We start from the raw sequence: 13,468 nt of genomic DNA, 5'->3' as shown, positions 1-13,468 counted from the left end.
ACTTTTTTAAAGCTCCTCTTTAGAAAGCATTAAACAAATTATTTCTCTATATTTAAAATATTCTACTTTTTAAAGTATTGTTTTGTACACTATAGAACCAGAGAATAGGTGACAGCATGGGTTTTTTTGTGTTTAATTATTAATAAATAATCAATTGCTCTTAGTACCACAGTGATTGATTGAGATGGGTTGTCCATTCTAACTGGGCTGGTCTCAGGATAGGAACTGGATATCCACATGTACTCGACAGATCAGAGGGTGAGGGTTTCTGTTCTAGCCTATCAACTGTCAAATTTTTAAATAAGACTCTTCAGGGCCAAAGCAATAGCACAGCAGGTAGAGCATTTGTCTTGTACGCAGCTGACCCAGCTTCAATCCCCAACACCCCACGTGGTCCCCAAGCCTTCCAGAAGTGATTCCTGCATGCAGAGCCAGGTGTAAGGTCTGAGTACTACTGGGCATGGCTCCAAAACCAAAAATAAAAAAATAAAAATAAAAAGACTTTTCATGAGCTAGTCACATTAACTTCTAGATCTTGTCATTGTTTTCTTAAAGGTATCATTTTCTTAAATGGTATCATTCACTCTAAGGCAGAACTTACTTGAGAAGAATAACCCAGCATTTTTGAGAGATAGGCTGAAAGAACCCTGGGTCCTTCCTGACAGTTCGTGCCCTGTGCATGGATTAAGCCAGTGCAGAGTTGCATGGCTGGATCATGAGTTGACATCTGCTGAATTGGCCTTGACATTTTTGGCTAGCATCAAACTAGGAGAGAATTTAGAAAAAGGAATCCTTGAGACCCCATGCTGTTCTTCACTAGGCCAAGGAACACATTTTTCCCTCGAATCTGTTCTGGGATTATTAGGACCTCCTCAGAACAACTGACATGTTTTAATCTTATGATTCTGTAAGGGACATGGATCCTTTTTATCTCCTGTTGCGTTTGTGACTGGAATGTATAAACTCAGATTTGCAGCTCATCGCTAGTAAACATATTTTGTCTACTAACCTCAGTTATGAATGCCTTATCTTTTTTTTTCAGTATCCTTTAGATGCAGTTTCTTCACCCATTGATAGTATGTATATTTTTGCAAGTTAGAAGTTTAAAATGCAGTTATGTGAATTAAAATTATAATCAGGGATAAAGAGATAGCACCGGGGTCAAGATAGGTGTCCTGCACACACTCAACCCCTTTTCCATCCCCAGCACCATTTCCTCCCGAGCATCAACAGATATAGCCTGAGAGGCCTCTTCCCATTGCTGGGTACAACCCTGGAGGTCCCTCAGTGCCTCCAGGGTGACCCAGGCAGTCCCTCACACCCCAGAACATGAGCAGTACCACACATCCAGGTGACCCAGGACCACCAAGGAGTGGCTCCAGCTCCCCTGAGCACTGTTAAGGAAACCAGAAATTTATGATGAATGATGATAAGCACTAGGGTATGTCTCTTCAATCCTTGAGATGAGATACTGTAATTTTAATTGTCTTTGTGTGGCTATATCTTACATTAGTTTTGTCCGCAAACAAAAGACCCCCAGGCCAACAGACCTTCTAAGCAATATGCCTGTTTGAGGTTTCAGGTCATCTTACTGTTGGTGTTTCATTCAAGAAACCTGTGTACCACTAGACTTTCACTGTCTCCCTCTCCCTGAAACCAAAGAGCTGTCCTTTTATCTATTTTACTTTAAGTTCTATATAGCACTTTTTGTTCCGTTTTGTTTGGGGTCCACACCTGGCTGTGATCAGGGCTTACTTGTGGTTCTGTGTTCAGAGCTCACTCCTGGCGGGGTTTGGGGGAACATATTAGACGTAGGGAATTGAACCTGGGTTGGTGGCTTTCAAGGCAAGTGCTTTAGTCACTGTAGTATCTCTCCAGCCTAGCTTTTTTTTAAAAAATGATTATACTAGCAGAAGCAAATAAAAGAGGGAACATCTAGATCCTTCTTTAGAATTCCTCAATATTCTAAAATGATTGAATTCCTCAATATTCTAAAATTATTGTGAATAGTTACTAATGAGTATTTATGCGAACATATGTATCTATGAAAGTAGACATTGAATATTTGTATTTAGTGGGAGATTATCAGGAAGCCATGCCTAAGATACTAAGAACGCTTTGTTTTCCTTCTTCCCCAATAGAAATTTCTTAACCTGAAGTCAGATGAACACATATTTAAATTTCTGAAGGCAAAATTTGGGTTTGGAGCAACAAGGTATGAATGAATTGTAAATACCGCTTTTTTCTATGAACTCAGTATAGCATGTAAAATATAACCTGTTTTATCGTTGGCCAAGGATGTACCTCAGTAGTAGAGCACTTCAACCTTGTTGGAGGTTCTGGGATCTGTCTCCAGGTAAAGGTAAGGTCTCCAGCACAGAAAAAAAAAATCTTAACTGGATACTGTGCTGTACTTTCAGCTATTAATGTAGACTCATTTTGAGGGGGAAAAATATATTTATATATAGTTTCCTTTGCCTTGCACGCAGCCAGCATGGCCGACCCAAGTTCGATTCCTCCGCCCCTCTCGGAGAGCCCGGCAAGCTACCGAGAGTATCTCGCCCGCACGGCAGAGCCTGGCAAGACATCCGTGATGTATTCGATATGCCAAACACAGTAACAACAAAGCCTCCAATGGAGATGTTACTGGGCCCGCTCGAGCAAATCGATGAACAACGGGAGGGCCTTTACCTTTACCTTTTTGTATTAAATGTAATGCTGCGGGGGCTATAGTACAGCGTGTAGGGCATTTGCCTTGTACGCGGCCGACCCAGGTTCAATCCCCAGCATCCCATATGGTCCCTTGAGCACTGCGAGGAGTAATTCCTGCGTGTAGAGCCAGGAGTGACCCCTGAGCACCGCCGGGTGTGACTCAAAAAGCAAAAAATAAAAATTAAAAAAAAAATAAATGTAACACTGCTTTTCTTCTGTTCCCTAGAGATTTTGATGCAAATCTCTATCTATGTGAAGAAGCGTTTGGACTCCTGCCTTTCAATACATTTGAAAGACTTTCAGACACCCTGCTTTTTTATGCTTACATATTTGTTCTGTTCATCACAGTGATTGCAGCATTGACCGTTGCCTTCCATAATCTCAGGTATGGCGAATTCAAGAATCTCATGCTTTAATGGACTTGTTCTGTGGTGCAGGAAAAAAAATCACTCAGTTGAAAATGAATATATCAAACGCAGACTGATCTTAAGGGGGAACTTCTCCAGCATAGAGTGGACTCGACTCTCAGGAATAGTGAAGCAATTAAGGGACCCTGAGCAGGAATGGGTGCCTTGCATTCTGATTTAGGTCCTGACTCTCACTCTCGGGGACAGAGTGAAAAGGGACATATTGCAGGATGTCCCCTTTCAGTATTTCTACTTCCTTGTGTGTAGAACTAAGAGTACTTATTCTTCAGAGTCTTGTCAGAAACAAGTTAACAAAGCATAAGGGACCCGTAATGGTGTCTCTTTCCTAGAGAAACTTGTAGATTGTAGCTCATTACTAGTGTTATTTTACTGACTCATAATCTCTGTTTCTATTATTATTTCCCTGTGCTTTTCTACCTCCGACCTTGTTAATTTTTCATAAACTATCACGCGTTAATTATTGTTTACTTGTGGCCCCATGTTTGGGACTTCTCAAATTGTAGTGAACCATAACTATTAGCATCTATAACATCCTTACTAACAATTTTCTAAAAGTAGTTATTCTACTAATCTAGAAGAAAAAGTCAAAAAGAGTGTGCAGAATTATTTTTAAAGTTGTAGAGTATCTCCCAATCAAGTTGATGGAAGATTTCACATTTACTATCCATATTAAGTAGAAGGAAAATTAAGTGTAAGAAGTTGAAGCTACTGTCATTTATGAAAACTTAATGAAGCTCGGAAAGAAACCCTTTTTCTATGTAGTTACCTTGCCAATTAAGGTGCTATTGAACTGTGATTCACAGCCACCAGAGAGCTATGCGAGGAGAAAAAGTCATTAAAATGAGCCCAGATCAGTTGAGGTGTTTTATGATTATTAAGAATGAAGCAACATTGAACCGTGAAAATATTTCATTGACTATAAACTATTTTAGTATCTTTCTGAAGTGTTCTTTTTTATACCTCACCCAAAGGTAAAATGTAGCCCTGTGAAAATAGATGAGAATTATTCTAGACAGTGTGATTTAATGTTACTCCAGACACCCCAGGTGCCCACAGGACTCCATACTACACCCGCAGCAGGAAGGTCACTTGGCCTGTGGTGTTGGGTACAAATGCCCACCTGGCGCTCAGTGTGAATCTAGGAGCTATGTCTGGACGCTGATGCAGCATATGATTGTAGACAAAGGTTTTAGAGCACCCTCATCTACCAGGGAGGGATATAGGATTTTATTAGAGAGAAAGTACTGCTTTCATTAATTTGAGAATTAGAATGTGAGAATTGCAGTGTCTTCATAGAAATGTTTAAATGTACTTTGAAGGCTGTTTCATCAATGCCAAATATTTAAAGTGTGTCTGTCTGTAGGATAACACTGTTTTGTCCTTCCTACATAGCCTCAGGTAGTTTAGGTTTATTGGGTTGCTCCCATCACAGTGCTCCCATTTCTCTGTGTTTATTTGTAACTTTCTTTGTGCTTTGTTGACTTGTAATATCTGTTTTTCTCTTCTCCCTAAGTCCTTTGCATAGTTTATTCAGAGCAATGTCCTTTTTGTATGGACACAAGAAGACATGCTTTTGTAATGTGACTCTCAGTAATATTTCCCTCCTGGGCATCTGTTCACTCACTTAAGCCTCAGCTGCCTTTACTTCCTAGTGCCCTCCAAACAGGGTCCCGACAAGGATCTGGATAGAACCAGGGCAAGCGTTAAGCTTTGTGCTACCCTGGCATTGAGATGGGCCTGACCAAAGCGCCATAATGCTTAACTATTAGTTAAGAGCTTGGTCATGGACAAATGTGGTCATGATCCAAAAGTAATAACTAGATTTGGACCCTGCTAGGGTTAGGAATGATGAATCTGGCCTGAGTGCTGTAGTCTGAGTGTGTGGCAAGATGTTCCCAGGAGAGCTGCCCTACAAGCCTCAATATTTCTCTTACTGTGTCCATTCAAAAGTAACTCGTGTTAAGATGTTGATAAAGTTATTGGACTGAGGAAAGGAGAAAAACACCTTAAGAGATATTTTGCCCTTGGGCAGTCAGGAAGGACTTTGGAATACCCATGGTGGTGTTTCCGCCCTTGAGCCTGGCAGTCAGGAAGGGTTTGTTTGATTACGTTGATTTGGCTACCTGACTGGTGCCAGTGTCAGCCTGGAGAGATAAGGGAATTGGAGGCAAGAGAGCTGGAGAGAGGAGAGAGCAGGGCAGCATGATGGACCATGGAGAGGCTAGCAAGGAGGACAGAGAGAGAATGTAGAAGAATACAGAAGTAGGTACATGGAGAGAGAGAGAGAGAGAGAGAGAGAGAGAGAGAGAGAGAGAGAGAGAGAGAGAGAACACAAGCTTCGAGATGGAGCGCAGAGTGATGAGCAGGAGAGACAGGAGGAGATGGAAAGGAGGCAGTAGAGACCAGAATGGGAGGCTCAGAGAGACTGAGGCAGGCTCGTGGGAAGAATGGAATAAAGGGCAACTGATCAATCAACCGGCTTGGCCCTTGTCTTCTCCTCCATCATCTGCCCCAGGGCCCGGGCTGCCCCAACTGGGGGAGCGACCTGGGCCCCCCAGAACCTGGGCGGCCAGAGGAAGGGCCATCAGGGCCACCCCCTGGCCGCCTTCAGAGATTTTTTACTCTGTCTTTTTAGTACTAGAAGGATCACGCCATTCCATTTATACAACTCACCTGCTTTGTGAAAAGGCTATAGCCTGGTTCATGGGATATTCATGGAGTGTAAGGGCTTTCCAGCTTGGCCAGAGGGGAGGTGCTGCAGGATTCTTCCAGGTGTCAGGGAAAGGAGAGAGCATCTGTTCTTACATGGCATAATCATTCAGTGTTAATACAGAAGCCAGAGTGTGGGATACAATAGATAATGTTTAAGTCATGCCTTGAGCTTCCCTGGTGAGAGGCAAGTTTTCCATATATAGATAACCCCTTTAAGCATGAGACCCAAAGTGCAATAATTAAAATTAAAATGTCTGTCGAGGATCAGGTTGGGTGTGTGGAGGAAAACTGGGCGTCACTTGGTAGTGGAATTGGAGAAGGATCATCGTCAGCCTGAGACAATATTGGCAATAAATGTGTAAATTATGGTGCATTAAAAAAAAAAGAAAGATCTGCCAGTGGTAAAAATTACCTGAGTATCTTTCTCATTTTCTTAAGAATATGGGATGATGAAAAGAGAGTTTCTAGGAAATACTAGTTCTCTAGTTACACAGAACTATTCTTGAACATCATACATATCTGATGCCTGTTGAACTTGTGTGGGCAAGTATAGCCTTTATAGAAGTGTGATCTTCATCTTAAACAGTGCCCCGTATTGCTGTTTCCTATCACTTAGCAACAGAGCACAGCATCCAAGCCCATTCTTCCACCCTCACATCACTGAAGCGGACACAGCCAGACTGGACCTGCTTCCCCTGGCTGCAGCCTTTGTGTTTAAGCATAGCCCATATCCCCATGAGGGATGCTTGCCACAGAAAATGAACATCATGCATCTGTCCCTGTCTTGGCTCACTTCACTCAGCATGAAACCGGGTCCATCCACATAGCAGCTAACAATAAGATTTCACCTTTTCTTATGCCCGATTAGCATTTTGTTGTGCATATATTTCATCGGTTCCTTATTCATCACCAGTTCTTGATCTGGGTTGTTTCCAGATCTGGATTGTTCCCAGATCTTAGCTACGGTGAGCAATGCAGCAGTGAACGTGTTGAGTGCAAATACCGTTTTGAATTTGGAGCTCTTGGGGTAGATGCCAAGAAGTAAAGTAGCACTATTTTTTTTAAATTGATTCACCATGAGATACAATTTCAAACTACAATGTCTAAAATGAGAGAGAGAGAGAGAGAGAGAGGTGGAGAGTCCCACCCAAGAGCAGCCTGCCTCTTAGGCAGCCATGTTTCTTCTTTGTCTCTGTCTCTGTCTCTGTCTCTGTCTCTCTCTCTCTCTCTCCTCTACTTTTGGGCATTATGGTTTGCAATACAGATATTGAGAGGCCATCATGTTTGGTCATTTACCCACTTTCAGCACACATCTCCCATCCAGAGCAATCCCTTCCAACCATCATTGTCATAATGGTCCCTTCTCCATCCCAATTGCCCTCTCCCCCAGCCCTTGAGGCAGGCTTCCTACTGTGGATTAATCCTCCTGGCCCTTGTTTCTACTGTCCTTGGGTGTTAATCTCATACTATATATTTTTAAATATTCCACCTATAGGTATATTCATTTTATGTCTGTCCCTGTCCTTCTGACTCATTTTATTTAGCATGAAACTCTCCATGTCCATCCAGGTATAAGTGAATTTCATTACCTTGTTTTTTTGTATGTGTTTGTGTGGTTTTTTTAATACTAGTAACTGTATAATATTCCATTGTGTAGATGTACCATAGTTTCTTTAACCAGTCATCTGTTCTTGGGCAATCAGGTTGTTTCCGGATTCTGGCTATTGTGAACAGTGCTGCAGTAAACATACAAGTGTAGATGTCATTTCTGCTGTGTGTTTTTGCAACCTGGAAGTATTTTCCCAGAAGTGATACTGCTGACTCAGTATGGAAGCTCAATTTCTAGTTTTCAGAGGAATGCCCATATTGTTTTCCAAAAAGGCTGGACCAGTCAGTATTCCCTCCAACAATGAAAGAGAGTCCTTTTCTCCCCACATCCATGCCAGCACTGATTGTTCCTGTACTTTTTTTGCGTTTGCCAATCTCTGTGGTATAAGGTGATATCTCATTGTTGTTTTGATTTGGATCTCTGTGATGATTAGTGATGTAGAGATTTTTTTCATGTGCCTTTTGGCTATTTGTATTTCTTTTTTTTTTTTTCTATCGCTCCACTCCTTTTTTTTTTTTTAATATTTTTTTTTCTTTTTTATTAGTGAAACGACATGAGGTACAGTTGTAGATTTACAAATTTTTGTGCTTGGATCTCGGTCATACCCCGATCAAATACCCATCCCTCCACCAGTGCCCATTTTCCACCATATAAAATAATAAAATATGAGATTAATACCCAAGAATAGCTGAGAGCAACACCAGGAGAATTACTCCATAACTTAGAGGCCAGCTGGGTATTCTAGGGGAAAGGACAATTCAGATAGAAAGGGGAACACCAAGTGGAGGGTGTTTGGAGGATCCTCCCAGGAGGGGAGATGCAGGTTGAAAGTAGACTGGACTGAACATGTTCGCCACTCAATGCCTCTTTGGCTGATCACAGCGCCCAGGAGGAGAGAGAGAACAGGGAGGAATGCCCTGCCACAGTGGCAGGGGGGGATGGGGGGATGGGAGGATGGGGGGAGGGATATTATCCTATTTGTATTTCTTTTTTAAGGAAGTTTCTATTTCTTCTCTCCATTTTTTCATGGGGTTGGAGAATTTTTTTTGTAAAGTTTTACCTGTGCCTTATGTATCATGGATATTAACCTCTTATCTGATGGGTATTGGTTAAATTACTTTTCCCATTCTGTGGGATGTCTCTGTATCTTGGTCATTTCTTTGGAGGTGCAGAAGCTTCTTAGCTAACTGCAATCCCATTTGTTTATCTTTACTTCCACTTACTTGGTCAGTGGTGTTTCATCCCTAAAGATGCCTTTAGCTTCAATGTCACGGAGGGTTCTGCCCACATTTTCCTCCGTGAGCCTTATGAATTCAGGTCTGATACTGAGGTCTTTAATGCATTTTAATCTGACTTCTGTGCCTCGTGTTAGACAGAGGTCTGATTCTCTCTCTCTCTCTCTCTCTCTCTCTCTCTCTCTCTCTCTCTCTTGCATGTAGCTGTCCTGTTTTCCCAGCACCATTTGAAGAGGTTTTCCTTGCTCCATTTCACATTTCTTATTTCTTTATCAAAGATTAAGTGATCATATATTTCAGGGTCTGTGTCAGTATATTCAGCACTATTCCATTGATCTGCAGGTCTGTCTGTATTCCAACACCATGCTGTTTTAATTACTATTGCTTTATAGTACAATTCGAAGTTGAGTAAGGTGATGCCTCCCATCTTCTTCTTCCTAAGGAGCCCTATTCTTAATTGAGCCATTACCATACTGTCTTCCTAGGCCAAGCCTGATAATATTCCCACCCATAGGGCAGTCTTTTCCCATAAGGAGAATACATTTATTGATTGAAAGTTAGAAATATTGAAGAAATGCAGCATGCAACCTTTGATTTAAATAAGCCACATATAGAAAAGCAGTTTTAGTAAACAAAAAAAATGCAGCAAGAGCTTGTTGTAATGTTAAGGAGTTGTTTGTTTCAAAGATGTAATAATTTCAGTGTAGCCATGTTTGCTAAGAGTTAGGCACACATAATGAAGCGTTGGTATAAACAAATGCCATCACTGGTGCACAAAGGGACTAAATGCCAAGTTTATGGATGCATTTTTAACTTTTCTTATTGTTAAAATTTGAAAAGTGCCAGTAAGTCATAAAACCCCATTACAGATCTTTTGCAGTTTCAGTGATTCTCAAAAGAAAAAAAATGTTTTTGGTTTGTCTCATAATTGAATACTTGAAGCACTGTAAATTTTTACTTAAAATGTAACCTGTTGTGGGGCTGGAGAGATAGCACAGCGGGTAGGGCGTTTGCCTTACACGCGGCCGACCCGGGTTCGATTCCCAGCATCCCATATGGTCCCCTAAGCACCGCCAGGAGTAACTCCTGAGTGCAGAGCCAGGAGTAACCCATATGCATCACCAGGTGTGACCCAAAAAGCAAAAAAAAAAAAAAGTAACCTGTTGAATTTTAATTCTAGTTATTAATGCATTTGTATTGATAGCTCCATTTGTAGTATAGCTCCATAAACAAGTTCAGAATTGATCATTGCTAATTTATGTTGTCTTAGGAAAAATCATTTCTAAATAGCTGAAGGTAAAAGTTTCTTATGTCTTCTAAAAGTTTCTGTTAAATTAAAAATTATGTATCCAGTGTTCATTTTGCCCATTTGCTGTTTTATGCAGTGATTCTACGAATCAGCAATCTATGGGTAAAATGGGAAAATGCACAATTGACCTAAAACCTGAAACTGCCTACAACCTAATACACACTATTCTGTTTGGATTCTTGGCCTTGAGCACAATGAGGTAATTTGTTTTATTTGTTTGGTATGTTTTTTTTTATTTGACCACTGTTTGCCTCATATAATTTAGCAATATCATGCAGACACTGACAATCATTTTATTAACTAATTTCCATAATAGAGTCCTTTGTTGCTCTTCTGACCTACTACAAAAATATTTTATATAATGTTTTGTGTTTTCGGGGGGTGGTGAGGAGTTGTACGTCACAGCCAGCGGTGCTCAGGGCTCTGTGCTCAGGGATCACTCCTGGTTGGGCTTGGAGGATCCTATGGGATGCTGGAAATTGAACGTGGGTCGGCTGTGTACGAGGCAAACGCCCTCCCTGCTGTACTGTTTATCAGCCACTTACAATGTTGTTTATTTTCCTTCATCACCAATACTGTCCTCTGTTTACTTACACAATAATTATCAAAACACAGTCCTTGGGCCGCTGGTTTCTACATCGCTTTTAGTAAGACAATCCTAAATTGCAGAGGCAGCAGTTTCCTGCAGGACTGCCCTAGGTGCTGCTTTCGGCATCATTCGTGCTTGTTAACCTTTGCCCGTTTCTGTCCTCTCAGGATGAAATACCTGTGGACATCGCACATGTGTGTGTTTGCGTCATTTGGCTTATGCAGCCCTGACATATGGGAGCTACTTCTGAAGTTGATCCATCTATATAACCCAAAGAGGGTTAGTGTTGGTCCCTTTGTTTTTTCCCTTCAGTTTTTTTTGCTTTTAATATTTCTTGGGCTGGAGCGGTGGCACAGTGGTGGGGCATTTGCCTTGCGCGAGGCCAGCGCAGCCGAGCCGGGTTTGATTCCCCCACCCTTCTCAGAGAGCCCAGCAAGCTACCGAGAGTATTCTGCCTGCACGGCAAAGTCTGGCAAGCTACTTGTGACGTATTCGATATGCCAAACACAGTAACAACAAGTCTCACAATGGAGACGTTACTGGTGCCCGCTCGAGCAAATCAATGAACAATGGGAGGACGGTGACAGTGACAATATTTCTTGCTGAGTTTTAATCTTGTTGATCTATCTAGAGGTGATAGGGCAGTGTTAGTCTCTAACTACTATTGTGCTGCTAGCAATGCCCTCGTTAAAATCTGTTAGCAGTTGTTTTAAGTATTTAGCTGGCCCCTCATTAGGTGCATATACATTAAGGAGTGTGATTTCTTCCTGCTGAACATATCCCTTGATTAGTAAAAAAAAAAATGGCCTTTGCTGTCCCTTCTAATCTTTTTTCAATCTGAAATCTATGTTGTCAGATAGATTTCTTTCAAACCACTTTTTTCTTCAGTAATTGCCCATACAACAGTCTGATCAAATGATACCAAAATATGAGGCTTAAAATCCTGTTTAAGATCTTTATTGCATTGTAATTTAAAAGAAATTAGATTTATTTAAATGTCATTTAGATTTTATTTTTCAAATCACTTTTCTCAGATTCTAAGTTAGCTTTCTGTAGAATGTAGAAATCACAAAATTTAGTGAAAAGCACAGAAAGAAAAAGGAAGTAGCAGTAATGCAATTATCCAGAATTATAATAATGATACATTCTCTATTATTATTAAGTCTATGTAATAAAAAGAGCATAGCCTATAAATGCAGTTCTGAGGTGTCCCACCTATAACTTCACTAGGTGGCAGGCAATAGGGTTGAAGATACAAGGACCCAATGAGTGATCAGAAACCTCACATTGGTTGGTTGATTCTGTGTTGGAGACATTCTCCATCAGATTTTTATTTCTGGTGTTTCATTTTTAGACATGTTTGAGAAATAAAAGTGTTCAAAATATTCGTAACCTCTCTGTCTTTCTTGTATAGATATGTGTAATGCGATATTCAGTGCCAATCTTAATACTGGTGTATCTGTGCTATAAGGTAAGAATAATTTTCCTGATTCTGGTCATCAACATTGTCTCTGATTTAGCAGAATAACTACTTTGAGTCAGTCTGCTTTGGATATTACTCAACAAATAGTTCTTTTGTATCACTAAGCATCTGTTTGGTTTTATGCCTCCTTAGCTTCTTGTGACAAATGGGATGAAACCTTTCCACGTAGCTTTTTAACAAATAAAAATATTATGACTAAAAGCTACTAGAATTTAGTCATCTTAATTACTTTTGGTTTTGCCTTACTTAGATGATGGAGATTTCTGCAAATATAGATGTTTCTAGTCTGATTTTGAGGTGAATAGAAGAAAACTTATTTTACTTCTCTCTGCTTTAAATACAGTTAAGATTTTTAAAATGCATCATTCTGTATTCAATAAAATTTTTATAGTAGATGTTTAAAAGTATCTCTGTGAGAAGACTGGGTTCACACATATAAATAAAGTCAAATCAGTTACTCTTCCTTCGATTTCAAAGGAAATAATAAAACCGTCCTTGCTCTTCGTTGAATAATTTCCGAAGCAGCTGAGGCTATGCTTGTGACAGGTCCGTTTCTTAAGTGTGAATTGTCATGGAGGCAGGTAGCATAGTTTGTTTTCACCCTCCTTTTGTTTAAAAAAAAATGACGTATGTTTTTTAAATTTAGAATTTTTTCTTAGATTTTTTTTTTTTTAATTAGAACAGTGGATTTCGAGGCTAGAGGAGAGATGTTCCTGGAATCGGGGCACAAAGAAGACATCCACATAGAAAAATCTCAGCTTTTATTCACTTAGATTTTCACGTCAGATTTTAATGATTTTAGGCTAAGAGAAACTTTGATAGGCATGGTCGAATAATTCTAGTGTTAAATAACTCAATGAGATTTCTTGGTTTGGTTTTGTTAGTTTGGGTGCCATCACCAGCAATGCTCAGGGCTTACTCCTGGCTCTGCACTCATCCCTGGCGGTGCTCAGGGGACCCTATGGGATGCCAGGTTCAAATTCAGGTTGGCTGCGGGTGCCTTCCTCGCTGGACTATTGCTCCAGCCCCTCAAAAAAATTCATTTCTATCATGCTCCTCTGTGTCAGAAAACCACTGTGCGCCGAGCTCTGTGCTAACTTAGTTTCTGGAGAACACAGAAGTTATTGCCACATTCTACTTCTGGGAATTTTATTGCTCTAATGTAAATAATTGAAACTTCCTAAACATCTGGAAAGCAACAGCTCAGGCATAAGCCGAATTTTTGTTTAATCATGGATGAAGAAACTTTATCTTTGATGCTAACGTTTTGATAAACGCCCTCCTAGAGAAGAAAGAACTCCTATCACTCTTGCCTTACCACAAACAGGGTCTGCACACTGTAATCATCTTTTTTCGCCATCCACATGTGTAGACTGAATTCTTTCATGTCT

General features: G+C 40.5%; 1 protein-coding gene across 2 annotated transcripts in view; it reads left to right on the top strand.

Moving 5' to 3' along the window:
* Positions 1–13,468, top strand: part of DPY19L3 (dpy-19 like C-mannosyltransferase 3) — an 88,369-nt gene that overhangs the window by 53,508 nt on the left and 21,393 nt on the right. For both annotated transcript variants that reach the window (XM_056136313.1, XM_056136314.1), the window contains 5 exons: positions 2,142–2,215; positions 2,939–3,097; positions 10,082–10,204; positions 10,762–10,873; positions 12,009–12,065. In XM_056136313.1, the coding sequence (XP_055992288.1) occupies positions 2,142–2,215; positions 2,939–3,097; positions 10,082–10,204; positions 10,762–10,873; positions 12,009–12,065 (525 nt within the window). The remainder of the gene's footprint in view (positions 1–2,141; positions 2,216–2,938; positions 3,098–10,081; positions 10,205–10,761; positions 10,874–12,008; positions 12,066–13,468) is intronic.

The sequence above is a fragment of the Sorex fumeus genome, unplaced genomic scaffold (assembly GCF_029834395.1).
Source record: "Sorex fumeus unplaced genomic scaffold, SorFum_2.1 ptg000122l, whole genome shotgun sequence".
NCBI lineage: Eukaryota > Metazoa > Chordata > Mammalia > Eulipotyphla > Soricidae > Sorex > Sorex fumeus.
Note: the sequence above shows the minus strand (reverse complement) of the source record. Positions and strands in the feature narration are given on the sequence as shown.